Raw genomic sequence first — 19,548 nt, 5'->3', positions numbered from 1 at the left:
CCTTGGGGCCTCTGCCACTGCACAATCACTGAGTTCCTCTGTGCCCTGCCTGTCATGCAAACTCAGCACCCCTGTTTGCTTCCCACTCTTTTCCAGGCACCCCACCTACCAGCCCAGGCCACGCGTGCAACACCAGCCTTCATGTTAGTCCCTTAAAACCATGCTGCCCGCTGTGCCCACACAAGCAGAGCTTAGAATTTAAAACCAACCCCTAACTCAGCCCCACTGCCGGTTTTCCTCAGTGCATCCTGCTGCTCAAGTTCTGGGTTCCCACACCCCTACCAGCACGATCAGGGCCAGCAACATTCCCTACTCTCCCATTCCTGGGTCCCCCTCTTCTCCTGAGGGCCTGCTGCTGTCCATGTGGCCCTGCCCTGCCTCTTCCTCCACCACCCTACCCACTCCACCAGTTCTGGAGGGACTTGCCTGCAGCGTTGGGGCTGTGAGCGGCAGCCACCCCACACAGATATGAAGTGGGCCTGGCTGAGCAGGGCCTGGCATGGATGGAGATCTGGTACCTCCCTGCCTCTCCCGCCTTCAGTAACAAGACTGTCTAGTTGCAAATTGGCCCCATGGCCACTCTGTGAACACACCATAGACCAGCTGCAGCCCAGCGCTGCTACACCAGAGGGTCGTTGGGACTGCATGTGGAGCCGTGTGTGGGGCAAAGAGCTCACTAGGCCCCACATGGTGACCCCAGAACTGGCAGTCGGCATAAGTTGGAATTTACATCCTGCAGGACATAATGACAGGCCAGCATTTCTTCCCAAAAGTTAGACACAATGAAATGCCAATTTTTGATGGAATGAAAAGTTCTGAAAACGATAGATTCAGAAAAGTTTTGTTTCCAATCAGTTAAACTGCATCTGCTTAGTGTCTGATGGGAGTTGCCATTTGGGTGCCTCCGGATTACATTTCCCATAATGCACTATACCCAACACACCCTGTGGAACTCCTTGCCAGAGGAAGTTGTGAAGACCAGGACTTTAACAAGGTTCAGAAAAGCACTAGATAAATTCATGAAGGTTAGGTCCCTCAGTACTGATTAGCCAGAATGGGTAGGAATGGGGTCCCTAGCCGCTGTTTGTCACAAGCTGGGAATGGGTGACAAGGGAGGGATCACTTGATGATTCCCTGTTGTGTTCACTCCCTATGGGGCATCTGGCATTGGCCACTGTTGGAAGACAGGATACTGGGCTAGATGGACCTTTGGTCTGACCCAGTATGGCTGTTATGTTCATGTATGTGTGTGTGTTTTCCTCTTCATGCTCTTAAAAGAAAAACGTGAAAAAACGTGCTTGTTTTTGAAAAAGATAAAAAACCTTTTTCCTGAAATTTCTTTTAACGTGGAAAAAAGATTGCTAAGCAAAGACATGTTTGTGAAAGGTGCGAAGAATATTTGTGCCTCTCCTGTAGCAATTACGTCAGACCCAAACCGGGCTGTCTTTCCAATTAAGCTCCGGCGCTTCGGAGCGCGTGGATGTGCTAATGAAGCAGAGAAGGTTGGAGCCACCCGGCCTGCTATTTTGAGGTTACAGGCGCTTGAGGCTGTCTGGCTGAAACGAAGCCATTGAAAGTAATGGCCTGGACAATCTCACTCCATTACTTTTAATGGGACCGAGACGGTGTGTGCTGAGTAGCAGCGCACTGACACTGCGAGAAGCAGGGGAGCTGTTGTCACATATCATTCACGTTACAGCCAACACTGGGAAAATGGCCCCCTGGCCATGGAAGCCAAAGTGCCTGCAATAAGTTACATGGGCTGGCAGCAGATGTGAGAAGCAGCAGCAAGTAAAAGACACATAAAGGCACCAGCTCCAAGCCGGGAGTTTAACTTAGTCAAGGCCCATAACGTGCTGAGACACAGTCGTCTAGGAAAGAGACATCCACTGCACCCTGCTCTTGCCTGTGTGTCGTATGCCACGGTCTGCACTATGGCCGTCAAAGAGCATCCACCTCTGAGCTCTCAGCCCTTATGCCAGTTTGGGTTCCCCCAGGCTGCTCTTCTACCTGTCTCCCTCACTCTGGTCGCTGGCGTGATGTGTGGTAGACGAATGCTGTGGTATTAGCCTCCTGTCTGCCCACAGTGCTTTGCAGACAGCACGCCAGATCCGTCAGTGGTGTAAATCCACATAGCTCCAGTGGGACCTGGCTCTTTGTGACCCTGGGACCTGGCTCTTTGTCCTGCTGCTGAAACGCGGCCACCTGTGGGGTGTGATGCAGCAGCTGGTGCCGCACTGCTGTGTAGGAGAAAGGAGTTCTGTCTCCACCTGACATTGCGGGAAAGCTGGATGAAATTAGCCAACAGAAATTGAAGTAAGACAGCGCAACTAACACCCCAACGTTGTGGAAAGCACGTCCTATCCAAGGAACAGCATTTGGACACCCTTCGGGGACTGAGAGCCCAGACAGATTTTCTACTTCCACACCACTCCCTGCAGCACTCGAATGTTCTTGGAGGTCTCCTTGCCAAGTCTGGACCCAGCCAATGACTACTTAGCACGTGAGTGCTGACGCTCTCGGCCTGAGGCAGCAGGACCCTCTGAAATCACAGCATTTTCCAGTGGTGTGTGAGCCCCAGCTGTGAGAGATGCTGCTGTCCAGCTGCTTTGCCCCACTTCCTCCACCAGTACTGCAACACAGAGCTTCTCTGCTGGCAGGGGACTGGACCTGATGACCTCTCAAGGTCCCTTCCAGTTCTAGGGCTCTATGATTCTCCTAGGTAGCTTTATCCAACAGAACCTCTGCACCACTTGCAATTTGTCCATCGTTCATCTCCATTCCTAGCCAGACGAACTAGCTAGCTAGACTTTGATCTGGCACTGTGCAATTGACTTTGATGGGAGCAGAAGTAGGCCTGCTAGCGGACTGTAGCAGAATGGGCAGTACACAGCTGGGATAACACTGGGCTTGGTCATGTCCTACTTAAGACGGGCCAAACAAATTTTGAAAGAATGAGAACTAACCCAAACTTCCATCCACCCCTTGTGCTGATCCCTGAGCCCTTCTGACATCTGGGAAAGATCCTGTGGGGTCTGAGAGCAAAAGTGGCAAAGAAGCAAATCCTCAAAGATTGTCGGCCCCAGACTTCCATTGAAAGCAGTACGAGCTGGACGCCAGAAAACCGCTGTGGCATCAGCTTCCAGGTGGACCTAACCCAGAGCTCGGAAGGGAAAAGCTGAAATGTTAATGCGCATGGGTTCACTTATGCATGTTGCAGACTGAATTGGATTCCCAGATCAGCCCCCATCCTCTTCATCAGGCGTTGTGGATGTGCAGTGCCGGTGCAAAGTCTGTCACCAGCTGTGCGTCTCTCGCCCTGCACTGTAGCAGAATAACCGGCCTGGTCAGGCCTGGCCCATAACATTTTGGCACCTGAGGAGGGGAGCTCAAATGATGCGCCCCATTCCTCCTCACTTGGGGCAAAACTTTAAAAGGTCTCAATTCTGCCTTCTTCCTGTTCTACTCCTCTCATGGGACTGCTCTGCTACCTACATATGCATCAGCAGCAGACACAATTTTCTACACTCTGGGTCCTAGTGGCACCCCCCCCTCCCAGTCTGGCTCCTGAGGCAGCCGCCTCAGTTCGCCTCATGGTAGGGCCAGCCCTGGGCCTGGTCACTATCATGAGTGAGTCATTTCCATTGGCTGGATGGGGTCTTCCGTTGTTGAGGATTTGGGGAAGCCATGCTGGGTATTTCAGCAATCAGCACCCAGCCGGGTGGCCCTTAAATGCTCCCCCACCATTCAGTTTCCTGTTCTATCCATGCCCAGCATCCGAATGACTCCCCTGCTGCTTCCTACAAAGCTTCCATCCCTCAAGCACAGCAGCTTTGCAACAGGAAAAGGATGGAGCTGGAATGAGCAGAAAATCCTTTCCTTCCTGCAGCTTTCGCCCCGTGTGTGCAGTCAGAGCCTTATTCATTCCCCAGGGGTGGGGGTGGGTTTCCAGTGGCCCTTTCTAACTTATTTCTACAGTTTGAGTGAATTTTAGCAGAAGCCACAGAGCAAAAAGGTGGACTGCAGTCACTGAGCCAAAAATGTGCATCCTCCCTCCACATCTTCAGCTCTGCCAGTGCGTCCTGACCTGCAGCATCTCCTTTTATTTCCCCAGCACAGCCGAGCCACTCTGTGCTAGTCCCAACCTGGAGCAGCCATGCCTCTCAAAAATAATGCGCCACCCATACAGCTCTGGGTACCCCAGTGTCTTCAGCACCTCTGGGTGTCTTCAGCACCTCCTGCCTTCAGTCCTATGTCCCCCAACACAGCTCGGCAGATGCACCACGGTCCTGATCTACCACACCCACCACCCCTCTACTGATGGGTCTCTCCCCACCAAAGAGATCCACTCAAGCTAAACTTCACCACGATTCTGTGACACTTTTCAAGTGGCCATGGGTAACTCTGTTTATTCCATCACACTCCTTTTGATCCCAGGTCTGAAAGGCTAGTAAATGTACCTTGTGCATTTCCTCAGGACATCCTAGCACGAAAGTCCTGGGTAAAACTCTCCAGACTCCAAATCTTATGGAATCTGTGAGAAAAACAAGAGCTATCCAAGTGCCTTCCTTTGATTTTTCATAGCACACATGCTCTCTGTGTATCTCTCTTTTATCTCTCCAAGAGAAAGGCAACTTAGGGAGTTATGTGAAATTGCTGAGAGTTGGGAAGGGGGCAAAAATCTTAGGGAAAATAAACAAAATAGAAGATGAAGATTGGAAGAAAAAGCCTCGGATGAACAAGAATTGCAGACGTGCTGTGAGGTAACCAGCAAATACAATTTAATTATAAGATACAGAGTAGTAATGTCATTTGCGAGGCTGGAGCATGATTTCTCCGTAATAGAAGGACCACAGGGTTCCCTGCCTCAGACTGCTGTGCCGTGTCATCTTCAAATGATAGACTGAATGCTCTTCCATGCTTTTTCTGCTTTGGGATGGGCTTAAAGCACCCCTGGCACAGAAATTTGAAGCACTCAGGACAGCCGAGTTTGGAGGGCTCTTAACAATGGAGTTTCACAGCTTCAGGAAATGTGGACTTGAAGAGATCAGTAATCAGGGCAGTTATCCACACCAGCATATTTCATGGTCCTTCCCAAGTTTTCTTTGAGAGATCTGGGACTCTGGAAGAGAACTCTGCTCTATTCTGCGCTGGTTAGGCCTCAGCTGGAGTATTGTGTCCAGTTCTGGGCACCGCATTTCAAGAAAGATGTGGAGAAATTGGAGAGGGTCCAGAGAAGAGCAACGAGAATGATGAAAGGTCTAGAGAACATGACCTATGAAGGAAGGCTGAAAGAATTGGGTTTGTTTAGTTTAGAAAAGAGGTGATTGAGGGGGGACATGATAGCCGTTTTCAGGTGTCTAAAATGGTGTCATGGGGAGGAGGGAGAAAACTTGTTCATCTTGGCCTCTGAGGATAGAACAAGAAGCAATGGGCTTAAACTGCAGCAAGGGAGGTTTAGGTTGGACCTTAGGAAAAAGTTCCTAACTGTCAGGGTAGTCAAACACTGGAATAAATTGCCCAGGGAGGTTGTGGAATCCCCATCTCTGGAGATATTTAAGAGTAGGTTAGATAAACGTCTATCAGGGATGGTCTAGACAGTATTTGGTCCTGCCATGAGGGCAGGGGACTGGACTTGATGACCTCTCGAGGTCCCTTCCAGTCCTAGTATTCTATGATTCTATGATTAACTTTGTCTACTTCAGTCCAGCTTGGTCTGAATCTGCTGATTTTCAGGCATGCTGCAAAATCTCTCTGTCACCCACTCTTTTCCTGGAGGGAGGTGGTGGCCTGGGTGGGCAGTTTTCAGGCTAGTGCTCTGGGAGGAACGTAATGGGGGTGAATCCCACCTTGATACAGATGCTTAGAGCTGTATTTGGACACCATTTTCCTAGCCCCCGAAATAAATAAATGACTCTGCAATTGCTGGGTGCTAGATTGTCTCACTGGGTAATACAGGGAGGTTTGCATTACTCATGGCACAAAATCAGGGAGCATGGGTGCAATGGGGTCCACCTGCTTGTGAGCGCCCCAATGTGGTAAAGGGGTGCTGCGTAAGCTCTTTGCCTGGCTGTCTGGTACTTTCCTTGCTCCTGGATGCTGCTCTTTCTGGTTGTCTTTTAAGGTTCTGAGGCTAGGAGCTGACTAGCCCTGTCCATGGTGCTATTAAGCTCCTGGCCAGTCTTACCAGGTCTAAGTTCAGCTTGCACTCAGAGCTCTCCGCAGTGCTGCTGGTCTCCCAGTCAGCAGGTAGATCTGCCTGGGTCCAGTTCCTTTTATACTGGTCTGCTGGGCCCTGATTGGCTGCGGCAGACACAGCCACTCTCTCCTGCCTGGAGGATCTCTCTTCTGCTCCTCTCACTGGGATGGGGTGTGGCAAGGTCTCTGGCCTCCTGTAGGAGGCATGGGGGCTTTGACCACCCCAACACACTGGGATATTTAGGGTGCCTGAAACTGACACAAGGATGGACACAGCCACTTTGGAGGAAATGAGAACTCCACACCACTCCCTGATTTTAGGCCTGGATTCAAATCACATCTTTTTTCTTTTTTCTTTCCAAACCAGTTCTCCTTCCTTTTTCTGATTTTTGCTCTGGGTTTTCCTGAGCCAGTTTTCATCTGTTCCACAAAAGAAAAGAGAGGGAGGTTGGCTTTAAATTTCTTTCTCCTATTCCTAGGTGTAAAAGGGACTTATTCAAACACTATCAAATCAAACTCCTAGAAAATCTTCCCCTGAGTTGAGGTTCTGTGCTACGGCTATTGCGGTCATTGAAGGACCAACACACTTTTCACAAGAATAGGAAGATTACCTGTTCTTGCTGGCCAAGTCCAAGTTTGGACCATTCCACTTTCCCCTCCAAAATTCCCCTGCAGTTCCAATTGGATACAGGTTTTCTCTTTCATGTCATGTCATGCTAAACTGCTACGAAGGGTACGTCTAGACTACAAGCCTCTTTCAAAAGAGGTTTTTTCGAAAGAGCTCGAAAGAGATCGTCTAGACATCCACAGGACTTTCGAAAAAGCAATCCACTTTTTCGAAAGAGAGAACCCAGCAATCTGGACACTCTCTTTCGAAAACCCCCTCTTTGCGTCCTCGTAAAATGGGGTTTACCGCTGTCGGAAAAACCGCCACATTCTTTCGATTTAATTTCAAAAGAACGCAATGGCAGTCTAGATGCAGGTGACGTTTTGTGGGTTTTTGTTTTTTTGTTTTTCGAGAAAAGGCTACTTTTTTCAGAAAAACTGTGTAGTCTAGACATAGCCAGAGTGTCAAACAGCTGCCATGCTACATACCAGAGGTGGCTGCATTTGAAGTGATGGGTGAGGTTTTCCCAGTGCACAGAACTGGGAGTCATTGACTGCGACTGGAAAATGGTTTATGAAGTGCTGTGGGATCCTTCAGGTTGGAGGGCACTATGCTGTTTGCATAGGCGGATGGTATTTGACACACACCCTCTTTTGTAGCCTTCTCCTGTAGGATGACACCAGTTTCCTGACACCCCCCCCCCTTTCCTCGGTGATATACTAAGTGGAAGTTCTTGGTTCTCCATGTCACAAGCTGAGGCACAGTGGGGAGCAGCCAGGGAGACATCAGTGCTACTGCAGCCCTCGTCAGGCTACTCCCCAAGTGACTGGGAGTTGTGAACAAGCTTCCAAGCTAATGAGGAGGCAGGGGCCAGACATTCACGGGCATGTGAAATTCCGGACACACAAGAGGAATGCCCATGGGAGGTGGAGCAGATGGACGGAGCAAAGACACATCGAGCAAACTGTCTGTGCAGCCTGGTCCGGCCTCATTCTTTCTGCCTTGGAGGAGTCTGAAAGGTTCTGAGGGTGGCCATCGCGCCTGCTGGCTGGAAAGAACCTCCACTGGAGTGTGAAGGAGACAGATGTGACAGTCACCTGGCCTCCCTCTGCTTACCCTGTCTGCGCTCACACCGGTTCCTCTTTAAAGAGACAGGAAACTCCCAGCAACCTGCATCCACTCCACAGGGTATGGGGAGCACGTAGAGGTAGGGACACTGCAAGGTAGGTTGGGTGGCCCCTGCAGAATGGCAGTGAGGAAGAGGTGGGGTGTTGTACTGTCCTGAATTGCTGTTGTTCGTGGACTGGAAGGGCAGGTCTACACTGGGAAATGATTTCGAAATAACAACTCCCAAAATAACTATTTTGAAATAGCATGTCCACACTACAGGGAAGCCTCAAAATTAGTCCGAGGTAGGCTTTCTTAGTGTGGACGCACTACCTCAACTTAGAGCCCTAGGAAGCACCGGGGAGTAATGACTTTGAACGACTCTGGGGAGCAGTTACTTCGAAATAGCAGCAGTGGAGCGTCCACACTAGTGCTACGTCAAAATAACTGTTTTGGAATTAGCGCTACTCTTCGTGGAAAGCAGGAGTCATTGTTCCAAAATAGCCAGCCTGTTATTTCGAAATAACATGCTTGTCCGTGTAGATGCTCCACTTGTTATTTCAACAGAAGGGGCATTATTTCGACATAGCTCCCTAGTGTAGTCCAGAACGAAGAGTCAAGAGGCCATGGAAAAAGGCCAGTGGTTTAAAATTAAGCATTATATCCTGGCCTTGGAAATCAGAGGCCTTCTGTCCACTATGGAGTGAGCCAATGCCGAGAAGTTTGATTTGGAGACTGACTGTAGGAAGAAATCCAATAGGCTTTCAGCCAAGCCACAGGACAGTCTCTTAGGTGTGTCTAGACTACAGGGATTGTTCAAAAAAAGTGGCCTTTTTTCGAAAAATCTTTACCTGCGTCTAGACTACTGCCACATTCTGTCGACAATAAATCGAAAGAACTCAGCGATTTTTTTTGACCACGGTAAACCTCGTTTTATGAGGAATAACGCCTTTTTTGAAAGTGCTCTTTTGAAAAAAGGCTCTATGTAATGCAAACTGTGCTTTTTTGAAAGAGAGCATCCAGACTGCCTGGGTGTTCTCTTTCGAAAAAGCGGCTTGTTTTTTTTTTAAAAACTGGTTGTCGTCTAGATGCTCTTTTTCGAAAGAGGCTTGTAGTCTAGACGTACCCTTAGTGTGGGCCAAATCATCTGTTTGTGTGAAGAGGTGTCACTTTATGGAAGTCAAAGGAACCACAGCACCTGGCCCTTAATAAAGATCCAGGCTAGTGTCTGAAGCAGGAAGACCATGAAGAACTTTAGAGGGTCCTAACTAAGCTTGATGAATGGGCAACACAATGGGAGCTGAAATTCAACATTGAAAAATGCTGTGAAAATAATGCTGCTTGGGAGGAATCATTTGGGTGCCTCCCCCACATTGCTAGGTGGCAGCTAAATGTTAATCCCTCAGGGAAAGGACGGAAGCATCATTGGGCATAGTTGAGTGAAAAACTCCATTCAATATAATGAAAAACAAACAAAACGGTTAGGCTGGATAAATAGGATAGACAATAATATCAATGTGCTGTCATGGCATTATGCAAATCAGTGCCAGGCCATCAACTTAAGTGTGGATTTCAGTTCTGAGAAACCATCTGGGAAAAGATACGGCGGAAATAGAAGCGGTCCTGGGAGACGCGGTGAAAACGACTGGAGAAGCGGAGGGAGAGTGCAGAAGGGTGCGGGGTGAAGCCATTCTTCCCTTTACACAGGGTAGAAAGCCCTAAATGGCAAGAAGGAGCTTTGAAAGCGCCAGTTCTGGTCAGGGAGGATTCCCGCAGTGCTGGCATTGCAATAAGGCCGTCCTTCGGGGACTCTTGCACGCCTGGCCTAGGTGCCGTGCCAGGGACAGGGTGCAGTGTGGTCGGTGCTGCGGTCCATGGGGTAGTCCCAGTGAGGCTGCTAAGGTGTAGGTAGCCCCCCAACAGGCTATGTCTGCACCTCAAATTACGGTGCATCACAGGTGAGCAGATCAAGGTAGCTTTAATCGAGGTAGCATGGCTAACATAGGGTATGTCTACACTACCCTGCTAGTTCGAACTAGCGGGGTAATGTAGGCATACCGCAATTGCAAATGAAGCCCGGGATTTGAATTTCCTGGGCTTCATTTGCATAAGCCGGGCGCCGCCATTTTTAAATCCCGGCTGGTTCGAACCCCGTGCCACGCGGCTATACGCGGCACGGAGTAGCTAGTTCGGACTAGGCTTCCTAGTTCGAACTACCATTACTCCTCATTCCACGAAGAGTAACGGTAGTTCAAACTAGGAAGCCTAGTCCAAACTACCTAGTTCGTGCCACGTGTAGCCGCGCGGCACGGGGTTTGTACCAGCCGGGATTTAAAAATGGCGGCGCCCGGCTTATGCAAATGAAGCCCAGGAAATTCAAATCCCGGGCTTCATTTGCAATTGCGGTATGCCTACATTACCCCGCTAGTTCGAACTAGCGGGGTAGTGTAGACATACCCATAGCAGTGAAGATGCAGCAGCACAGACCCTGATGCGGGCCAGGATTGAGAGTACAGGTTGGACCTCCATGGTCCGGCACCCTCAGGACCTGACTAATCCCGAACAAGGGAATTGACCGGACCAGGGGAGGTCCCCCATCACTGGCTTCCCAGCCCCACACCAGCTCTGCTTCTGGCCCCAGTAGGCTCCCCTTGCCTTCAGCCATCTGTGCTGCTGGCCCTTGTAGGACCCGTCAGCCCTGGGGCTCCTGGCCATGCTGCGGTGCTCCCTGTCCCTGTGGCACCTGAGCCCCTGCCATGGGTCTCCTGGATGCACCACTGGAGCTCCCCATGCCACTCGAGCCCCTACCCTGGGGCTCCCGGCCATGCTGCGGGACTCCCTGTGCTGCCGCAGCTCCCCACCCTGCGGTTTTCAACTCACCATTGTCCTTCCTGCACTTGGGCTGTCTGGTCCAGGAACATCTGTGGTCCTGCTGGAACATGGATGTGGCCAGACCACAGAGTCTGGGTTTAGGGAGGTACCGTCTGTGTATACCAAAGGCACCAGTGCACTTGTACGGGAATGGCGATTACCCACACTAACTACGTTCAAGTTAGAAGGGGCAGCTTTGATCCCGGCTCTGACTCTGGCCTGATCCCTGGCTCTGGGAACTGGCAGTTGACTCTGGTGGCTTCGTTCCCTGACCTTACAGAAATCTGCCCATGGGCTAGTCCCGAAGCTTCCATCTGTTAGTGCCAATAGTATTGGGACTGGACCAGTCGGGAAGGTGCAAGGAATTTGAGATGGAAGCAAATGGAAATGTCAGGTCTACACACTCCTAGAGTTACGGGAAGTTTGGATCTTGATCCAGGCCCCTCTGAGGTATCCCTTTCAGAAATGCCTCTTCAGAATATGAAGTTCAGCCTTGCTGTCTGTGGGTAAAACTCACCCCGTGCAGAGGCTACTCCAAGGACGTTGCTTAAATAGGACTTTTAATGGTCACATAGGCCTCTGCCCAGGGACAAATCTGCCATGTGCATCAACTTGTATTAGCACGAACAGAGCTTAGCTTGCACATCCATGGACAACTGAGTAATAATTCCTCCTCCCAGCAGCACTTTAGGACACAGGCCAATCAGCTGGCAAGAATCTTTGCACCGTCTGTTTACTTGTAGCGATGGATTCTTAAAAATCAGGTTGTGGTCCTGCAGGGACACGCTCAACTAATCCTCTGCTTTTAAGATTTTATTTGTGCAATAACTGGATGACAAGGTGGTTTGCAAGCGCATAACACAGTAAATAGGTTTATAAATGCAATCTTTCTGCAGTGTACTATAGAGCAAAGTACAGTATCTGTAAAGCATTTAATGCCAGTCGCTGCCTTATTCGTATTGCAAATTGTAATGCATCCACTTTCTCATCTGGGAGGATTTTCAAAAATACATTATTATAAATTAAGCAGGAACAGATTTAATAATAATTCCTCACACATGAACGTAGCTTCTTTTCTTCTCCAAGGATCTCCTATTACTTTGCAGATTAAGCCAAGCGACATACAAACAACACGTGGAAGGATCCATTCAACTGCTGTTGAAATGGAGCAGCTGTTTTAAGAGCTACACAGCAACATTGCTGGGGTGTTAGGGACAGGACATGAAGAATGCTGTAGCGGGTTCACAGAAAGTACAGGGAGCACATGGGGAGGAAGAATGTAATTAACTACTTTGGAATTCAGCCAGGCCTGCCGGGCTAATTCCTCAGAAAAAAACGTGCGATGGGATATTTATCTAACTCCATATAAGCAAAAAGCAAAGTTCAATGAAATTGAAAAGCAGCCAATGTAATACTGATATAAGGAAATAAATAATAAGGATTAATAAAGAATTAAAGCAAGACAATATAATTAATGCCAATGAACATGGTTATATGGAAAATAAATCCTGCCACACTAGCTTCATATATTTTTATGAGATTATAAGTTTGGTTAATAGAAGAAATAGTGTTGCTGTACTATTCTTAGACTTCTGCAAGGTGTTTGACTTAGCACCACATGCCATTTTGATTAAAAAAAATGAGAATGATAAAAATTCAACGTGGCACGCATTAAACGTATTCAAGGCTGGCTAACTGACAGTCTCAATGTAATTGTAAATGGGGAATTATCTTTGAGTGGGTGTATTTCTAGTGGCATCCTGCAGGAATTACTTCTTGGCCCTATGCTATTTAACATCTTTATCCATTACCTGGGAAAAAAACATAAAGTCATCAACTGCAGCCAAGAAATTCAGCAACATCAGGCCCCGAGAACCATGCTGCGGCTTTGGCTGGGAAGGAAGAATGTGACCCAGTGATATATCACCACCCTCATGACTTCTGACATTCTCCCATCTAAGTACTGATGGGACTTTACCTTGCTTTGTATCTGAGCTCACTAAGCAAGACTCTAACCTTGCAATGGGAGCCAGCCTCTAAATTACAGTGTCACAGGTACTAGAACTAGGCCTTCACTGCCACTGGGATTCCTGGCCCCCCTCTTTCAATGAATGGAAGATGAAGCCCATGAATGAAACTCACACATACAACCCGACAATGCAAAAACGTTGACAGAGAACAAATTACCCTCTCTGCAGAGTGAAAACGTGAGAAAGTGAAAGCGTGATATTTATTTTAATGCCATGGAGGTTTTTTTAATTTAATTTAAGAGACCAGCTGTTTCAGCTTCTCTTATAAGACCTTAATTGGTATATAATAGCATAGTTAATTAAATACAAATCAATAGTTTAAAACAACTAATTGATATTTAATATGTAGGGGAAAAATAACTTAGTTGTAATATAATTAACTCAATATTAAATAAGCAATGGAATTGCAGTTATGCCTTTACGCTAATTATAAAGTTTATTGTTCTTTAATAAACTTGCAATTAGGCAGGATGAGCTGAAAAAATTATTAAACAGGTATTACTGGACTATTAAACATTGATTATCATTCCTGGTGGGACACAGCTACACCATAGTACAAAGTATGATCATGCTAATAAACCTTTACTACTCCTTTGCTATGGCCTTTAATATGCTGGTTGATCAGAAACCTTGCTCTCTGCATGACTTATGGGGATTGTGATTGCTTTGAAAGCAGGTTATTGAATTGCAAATGAAAGCGAGAAAAAAAATCTGATGAGGAAAAGCAGGAGGCTTCTGTAATTTGGCGCAGCAAATCGACAGCTCCTCTTCCAAATCACATGCGTCAACTCTTGCCACATTGGAGGAAAATGTGGCTCATTGGATGGCTTCAGAGTTATGGGGTATGGACACAGGCGGGTTATGACCCTGATGCCAAAGCGTTTCAAGTGGTGGATGTGTGCTTAACACTCTTAGCTTTCAGTTGTCCTTAGCCATTAGGAGCCTGTTTACACTGCTTTGTAAACCTGGGTCTCTGGGACCCAGGCTTGGTAGTTCCAAGCCCAAACCAAGATCCCGTGCACTTGCCAGACGCGGATCTCCCAGCTGTGCTGATGCTTCTACGCAGACCTTCTAACTCAGGTATGGGGCTTCTGCTGCATCCACACTGCAACAGGATGGGGCTTGGATCCAAGTCACAGCGGGATTTGGCTCTGATCTACCCCCCAGTCAGACTGATATGTGTGTGGACTGAAGTGGGGCTGGGTTCAAACCTGAGTTACAGAGTGTGCAGTGTAGACATACCGTGAAGAGCATGAGGCGGTAAGCCACAGAGAGCTCAGAACTTAAGGCCTTCAAGGCTGCACCGAGACACCTCACAGCACTTTATCTTTACAGACTCTTAAGTATTTAAAAGTGCCTTTAGCTATAAAAGCTTTTGCGAGATCTCACAAATTTGCAGCATGACTTATTACAATGCTGTGCACCGGTATAGCGCCTTTCATCAGAGGATATCAAACGGTTTAATAGGCGTTCCTTATCACAGCCCCGCTGTGAGGCAAGCTGGAAATGGAGCCCAAATCAGAACAAGCTGATCCAAACTCTGGACACACTCTGGCCCAAACCTAGTCCTCACAGGTTGGAAGCATTGCCAAGTATGATCCCCCTTTAAGAACTGGAGAAATGAGGGCTTAGGAAAGCTAATCAAGTTGCCCATGATCACACAACAGGGCTACAGCTGAAGTGTTGTCAGCTTCCTGGCCACTAACACGCTCTTTTCCTTCTCCACTTTTCTTGATTACGTAGGTACCTTCTATGAAACCTGGCGTTTAACAAGCTAGCTAAGCAGGCCATGCTTCCAGTGCTAGGGGCCTCATGTAAGAGAAGAGCCGACCACCACTACTGGCCAAGGATGGGTGTTGCTCTAGCTTAACTAGCAGAGGATCTATGTTTGAGAAGGGAACGTGCAAATAACCCATCGGAGTAGATTGTTGCACTGACCCCCAGAAAGGACGAGAGCCTGCTACTCGTATGTATCTGCTCCAGTCCTACTAGTGCTTCTAGCCAAGAGAGTGACTCCCTTGGCTCTGGTGTTGGCACTGGTGTTGCAGTCCTCACAAAACACTCCTGGTGGGAGGGGCACCATGTGAATCTTGGGACTGCCAGAACCTCATCTACCGTTCTGACCTGTTTCAAAATTCACCGAGTGCTAGTGGAAGTACAATCGCCAACACTAAATGGGGGAGAGTTTGCACCCCCCAAAAAAATATGGACTTGCACTTCAGACTCAGTAAAAGAGAAACGCTGATTCTTTGACTACACAGTGTAACTGATGATTTTGTTTGAAGTTAAGCTAATTTTGTTACTTTAATTACACTTTGGCTGCATGGTGTTCATTGAAGGGTCAATAGGGATTAATATTTTGCTTTCCTATCAGTAAAGGATTAAATGCATAATGCTTTCTTCTACCAGATCTATATATTTAAACAATGTTAGATTTTAAATTCTTGAATTTGGAAGAGAGCACTTAGCTACTGAGTTAACAGCTCCTTGTGCTATCCTCCATTTGTAGGCACTAGACACTAGGGGTAACCAATAGAGGTGAGGAGAAGGCCTCTTTTAGTCCACAAATAATTATCCCATCCATTTTTTATTTCCACTGGAATAGCCCAAATGTTTCTCTTAGCTAAATACAAAGATTTCAGTAACCAGCATGGCTTTGTCTTGTGGTTTGAGCCTGGGACTGAGAGTCAGGCTGTGCTACTAATTTACTGTGGGGATGATCCTACCCTAACCCCAATTCAGGAAACCATCTAAGCAGGTGCCTAACTCTACGCATTGGTTTTACGGAACTATTTCCATGCTTATAGATAGGCACCTGGGTAAGTATGTTCCTGGCGTGGGTCCTAAGGTAGTGGGCAGTGATGGTTCTCAGCATGTCACAGGTCCTAGGTGACCTTGAACAAATTGTTTCACCATCCTGGGCCTGATGCAAAGTCCACTGAGGTCACTGGGAATTTTTCTGTTTTGCTCTGGATCAGCCTGTCGGCCAGATCGGCAAAGTATTTAGACACTGAACTCCCAATAAAATCACTGGCAGGAACCTCAGTACCTCTGAGCATCAGTGACTTGGTGCTCCCTCCTCCCCCAATCACCAAAGGACACTAATACCTACCCACTCAGGGCACTGAGAAGGCCAGTTAGGCCTTGTCTACACTTACCAGGAGATAAGTACTGGGGGGAATCGATCCCATGGCGGTCAGTTTAGTGGGTCTACTAACACTCCACTAAATTGACCGTGGATGGTGCTCCCATTGACTCTGGCGTGCCACCGGATCCAGAAGCATAAGGAAGTTGATGGGCTCTCCCGTCGACCTCTCGCAGTGGGGACACCGCAGTTACTCAGTCTCAGATGCATCGACTCCAGCCTCGCTATTCATGTGGCTAGGGTTGCATACATTAGTTCCAGATTGCCCCCTTGTGCAGACCAGGCTTCGTGCCTGGGCACACCTGCGGATACTTGGACGGAGGGTGCTGCCTGGGTGCTTTGTATCGTTGGGTACCACACGTCATTCCCAGTCTGCCCCTCATGGGCTGCCTCGGTGTTCCTTGCCCAGGTTGCACAAGTCCAGAGAGTGAATGCACAGGAGTAAGTAATACTCCGCACGAGCAAGGCGGGGAGGATAGTATCCATCCCCTGCCGCAGGGGTGACGGGAGCATAGCAGGTTAATGGTTGCGAGGCGCCCCAGCGCTATTGAAGCCCAGGCCCCATGCGGATGGTAGATAGATTGCGGTGTGTAGCACTCAGCTCGAAAGCACCGCCAGCCCTCGCGCTTTTCAGTTTTCCACTTTCTCATCCCCGGTCTCTCTTTGCGGCATTAGGAGTGCACTTCTGGTGACAAATGGGACCTGTAGAAAGGGAGCACAGAGGCACTAAGTAAACATCAAAGGGCCTTTGATCAGCTTGGATTTGTAGAATGGGGAGCCCCCAAAGGCAGGCTGCATCTGGGACATGGTACCTTAATTTTCTCCGCCATGGATAATTGCTTTGAAGAACGAGGGTTTTTTTTTTTTACTGTGTGGTGAGATAGGGGCATGGGGAGAAACACACACGCACACAACATGCTTCTGGAAAATCCAGGCTCACATCTGCTGCTCTGCTTTTTACTGATAGCTGGTAACCCCCCTGTAAGACATCGTGGGATCAAAGCAACAGGCTTCCAGGGGCTTGGCATTATGCCACCATTAGGGACAGCTGCTCGTTTCTAAAGGGCAAGCAGCCTCAAGGCAGGTTTATCTGTCCTTCAAGGCGCCACTTGCATCTGATCACGCTGTCTGCGGAGCAAAGGGGATTAAGAGGCCAGGTCATTGTCACCGCTGCATGTTACTGAAGGGCACAGACTCCCAGTATATTGCAGCAGGAGATAAACACCTGAGAGATGGCATGCAGCGGGAATGGCCTTCCCATGGGAGGGGAGGATGCTCAGACCCTTCTCTGGAGGAACTCTCCTGTCTGCTTTCCCGGGTCCTGTAGTCCTGTGCCTCGAGGACCCCTTTACTTTGCACTGACAGCAGGGCCAGCGGGTGCCAGCTCCCTTGCCCTGTCCTGACTGTGGACATTTGTGGCCCTCTCCTGGCTGGCCTGCCAGCTAACGTAGCTGCTGCTCTTTCACTTTTAGAACTGGGTCTCCCGAGAAGAGGATGTTGCCTGGTGCTGGGATTCATGTACAAGGAGAAGTATCGGAGAATGACTGAAGGTAAGTGCCTGTCTCACATGCCGTCCAGCCTCTCCCCACAACCCCGACAGCTTCTACTTCTCCCCATCTCTTCCCTCCTTCCCCCCATTATTATACGTTCTTCTCCCTTTATCCCTCTTCCCACCCCCACATCTTCTGTCCCCCAGCCCCTTCCCTGGGCTTACATGTGTTTTAAATCCATCAAGAGCCTGATTCAGTTCTGACAATGACAAAGCTTCCACTGATTTCACTGGTTCAAGATTTGTTTTCTGATGTGGCAGCTCTGTGTAGTAGGGAAGTGGGAGAGGGGGGATTTGATTTCTAGTCCCAACTCTACCACTTACTCACTGTGTCACCTTGGATGTGTCCCTTTACCTCTCTGAGCTTCGGATGCCTACCTGTAAAATGGGTTACTTTCCCTTGCAAAGAGCAAAAAGTGCTTCCCTTGTGCTTAATCTTGTTATTTTATTCCTAGCCTTTCCTGTTCCCGGAAGGGTCCTGTCTGGAATATGGCAGGTCACAAGAACTCTGACTTGGGCGAGTTGGGTTCAAGTCATTTAGGATTCAAATTTCAGAAATGCCAAAGTCTCACTTTCAAAAGCAACAAACTAAGTTTCATTGAAAGTCAATGACATTTAGAATCCTAAGGCCCAGATCCTCCCAGGTGTCTAACTCCCATGGGAATCATAGGAGGGTTAGGCACCAAACCTTCTTAGGTGCTTTTGAAAATCCCACACATCTCCATCTGTAGGCATCTACATACCTTTGAAAATCCAATCCTTTGTGCCTTGTTCCCCATCTACTGATTGGGGCTAATATTGCCTGCCTGGGAGGATGGTTTCTTTAATGCATGTGAAGTGCTTGCATATTTCCTTGTCTTCCCTGGGGGGGTTTCTAGACTACATGCCTCTGGTGACATCTCTTATCGTGACTAGAGATGGGCCTAGCAAGTTCCTGCTCCTCTGAGCAGCAGTGTTTTATCCTGCTCTCCGTACAGTTTTGGTTCATGGCAACCCGTCTGCACAAGGGGGGGATCCTGCTGCACTGTCCCTCTTTCCCCTGACGTGCCAGCCTCTCTCCCTGCCCACGACTCCTTTTACTGCTGGGCCTGTCAGCTGCACAGAACATTCTATCAAAGGGGTCCTGGTAGCTACACAGCTGCTGTTGCTCTCTGCCAGGCCCTGCCCTGCCTCCCTGCAGCTGTGTTCCCCTCCCCACCATAGAGGGGAGTGCACAGGCCTCCCTCTGCAGATGGTTTGGTTTAGAAAGGAAAGTGGGGGAGGTAGCGCAGCAGGCACTTTCTCCTGCAAATGAGAAGCTGTCACGGGCACCATCTAGCCCTGTCTAGCTGCTGCTGCGGCTGGCCGGAACAGGTGGCGAAGGAGAAGGCTGACACCTCCTAGTGCTTAATAGCTCCCACTCGTCGCTTTAGGAACGGCAGCCAAAAAATGCCATCATTGCTGCAGCGGTGACTGCTAACGACTGGGTATAGCTCTGGCAAGACGACAAAGGCAGGAGAAGAGAGAGTGGGTGCAGAAAAGACTCCTGCATGTCTGCTCTTGGCTGGTGGGGAGTGAATGGAAGGAAAGTGCCAGACCTGAGGCTGTGGGAGGGGGCAGGTGCAAGCCCGTCTGCTGATGTGGGGGTGAGGCACTGACCGTTGGGTTGGAGGGGGCACCATTGCTGTGGCTGGACAGTTACGCTAGGCCATTGGCTTTGGAGGAGGGTTGCTCTGTGGGGGACCTATTACCTAAGGCAACATTCTCACCTACACCCGCATTGTCACTCCTAAGCCAGCAGCCTGAAGTCAACACAAGCGGCAAGAGCCCAGGCTCTGAGCCGTAGGGCATTCAGCGGGATGCCATCCGTGACGCAGGTGTCTGGCTCGATGTGCTCAGGATTGGCAATGCAGTCCATGCTCCGGCAGAGCCTCGGGGAGTTCTGCCGGAGAAAGGATCTGGCCCTTAATTACTAAATGGCACATTCCTCTTGATTATGTATCTGTTTCTGAATGTTAACAAACAGTCGGCACTGTTTGATTGAGTGGGTTATTAGTAGAAT

General features: G+C 48.8%; 1 protein-coding gene across 5 annotated transcripts in view; it reads left to right on the top strand.

Annotated features, from left to right (window-relative positions):
• The window catches only part of KIRREL3 (kirre like nephrin family adhesion molecule 3), a 779,733-nt gene that overhangs the window by 421,039 nt on the left and 339,146 nt on the right, over positions 1–19,548 (top strand). For 4 of the 5 annotated variants that reach the window (XM_075909299.1, XM_075909298.1, XM_075909303.1 and 1 more), the window contains exon 2: positions 17,431–17,508. The exons of the other annotated variant lie outside the window; for it this stretch is intronic. In XM_075909299.1, coding sequence (XP_075765414.1) covers positions 17,431–17,508 — 78 coding nt within the window. The remainder of the gene's footprint in view (positions 1–17,430; positions 17,509–19,548) is intronic. 5 annotated transcript variants of the gene reach the window in all.

Source organism: Pelodiscus sinensis, chromosome 26, assembly GCF_049634645.1.
Source record: "Pelodiscus sinensis isolate JC-2024 chromosome 26, ASM4963464v1, whole genome shotgun sequence".
NCBI classification, from domain to species: domain Eukaryota; kingdom Metazoa; phylum Chordata; order Testudines; family Trionychidae; genus Pelodiscus; species Pelodiscus sinensis.
Note: the sequence above shows the minus strand (reverse complement) of the source record. Positions and strands in the feature narration are given on the sequence as shown.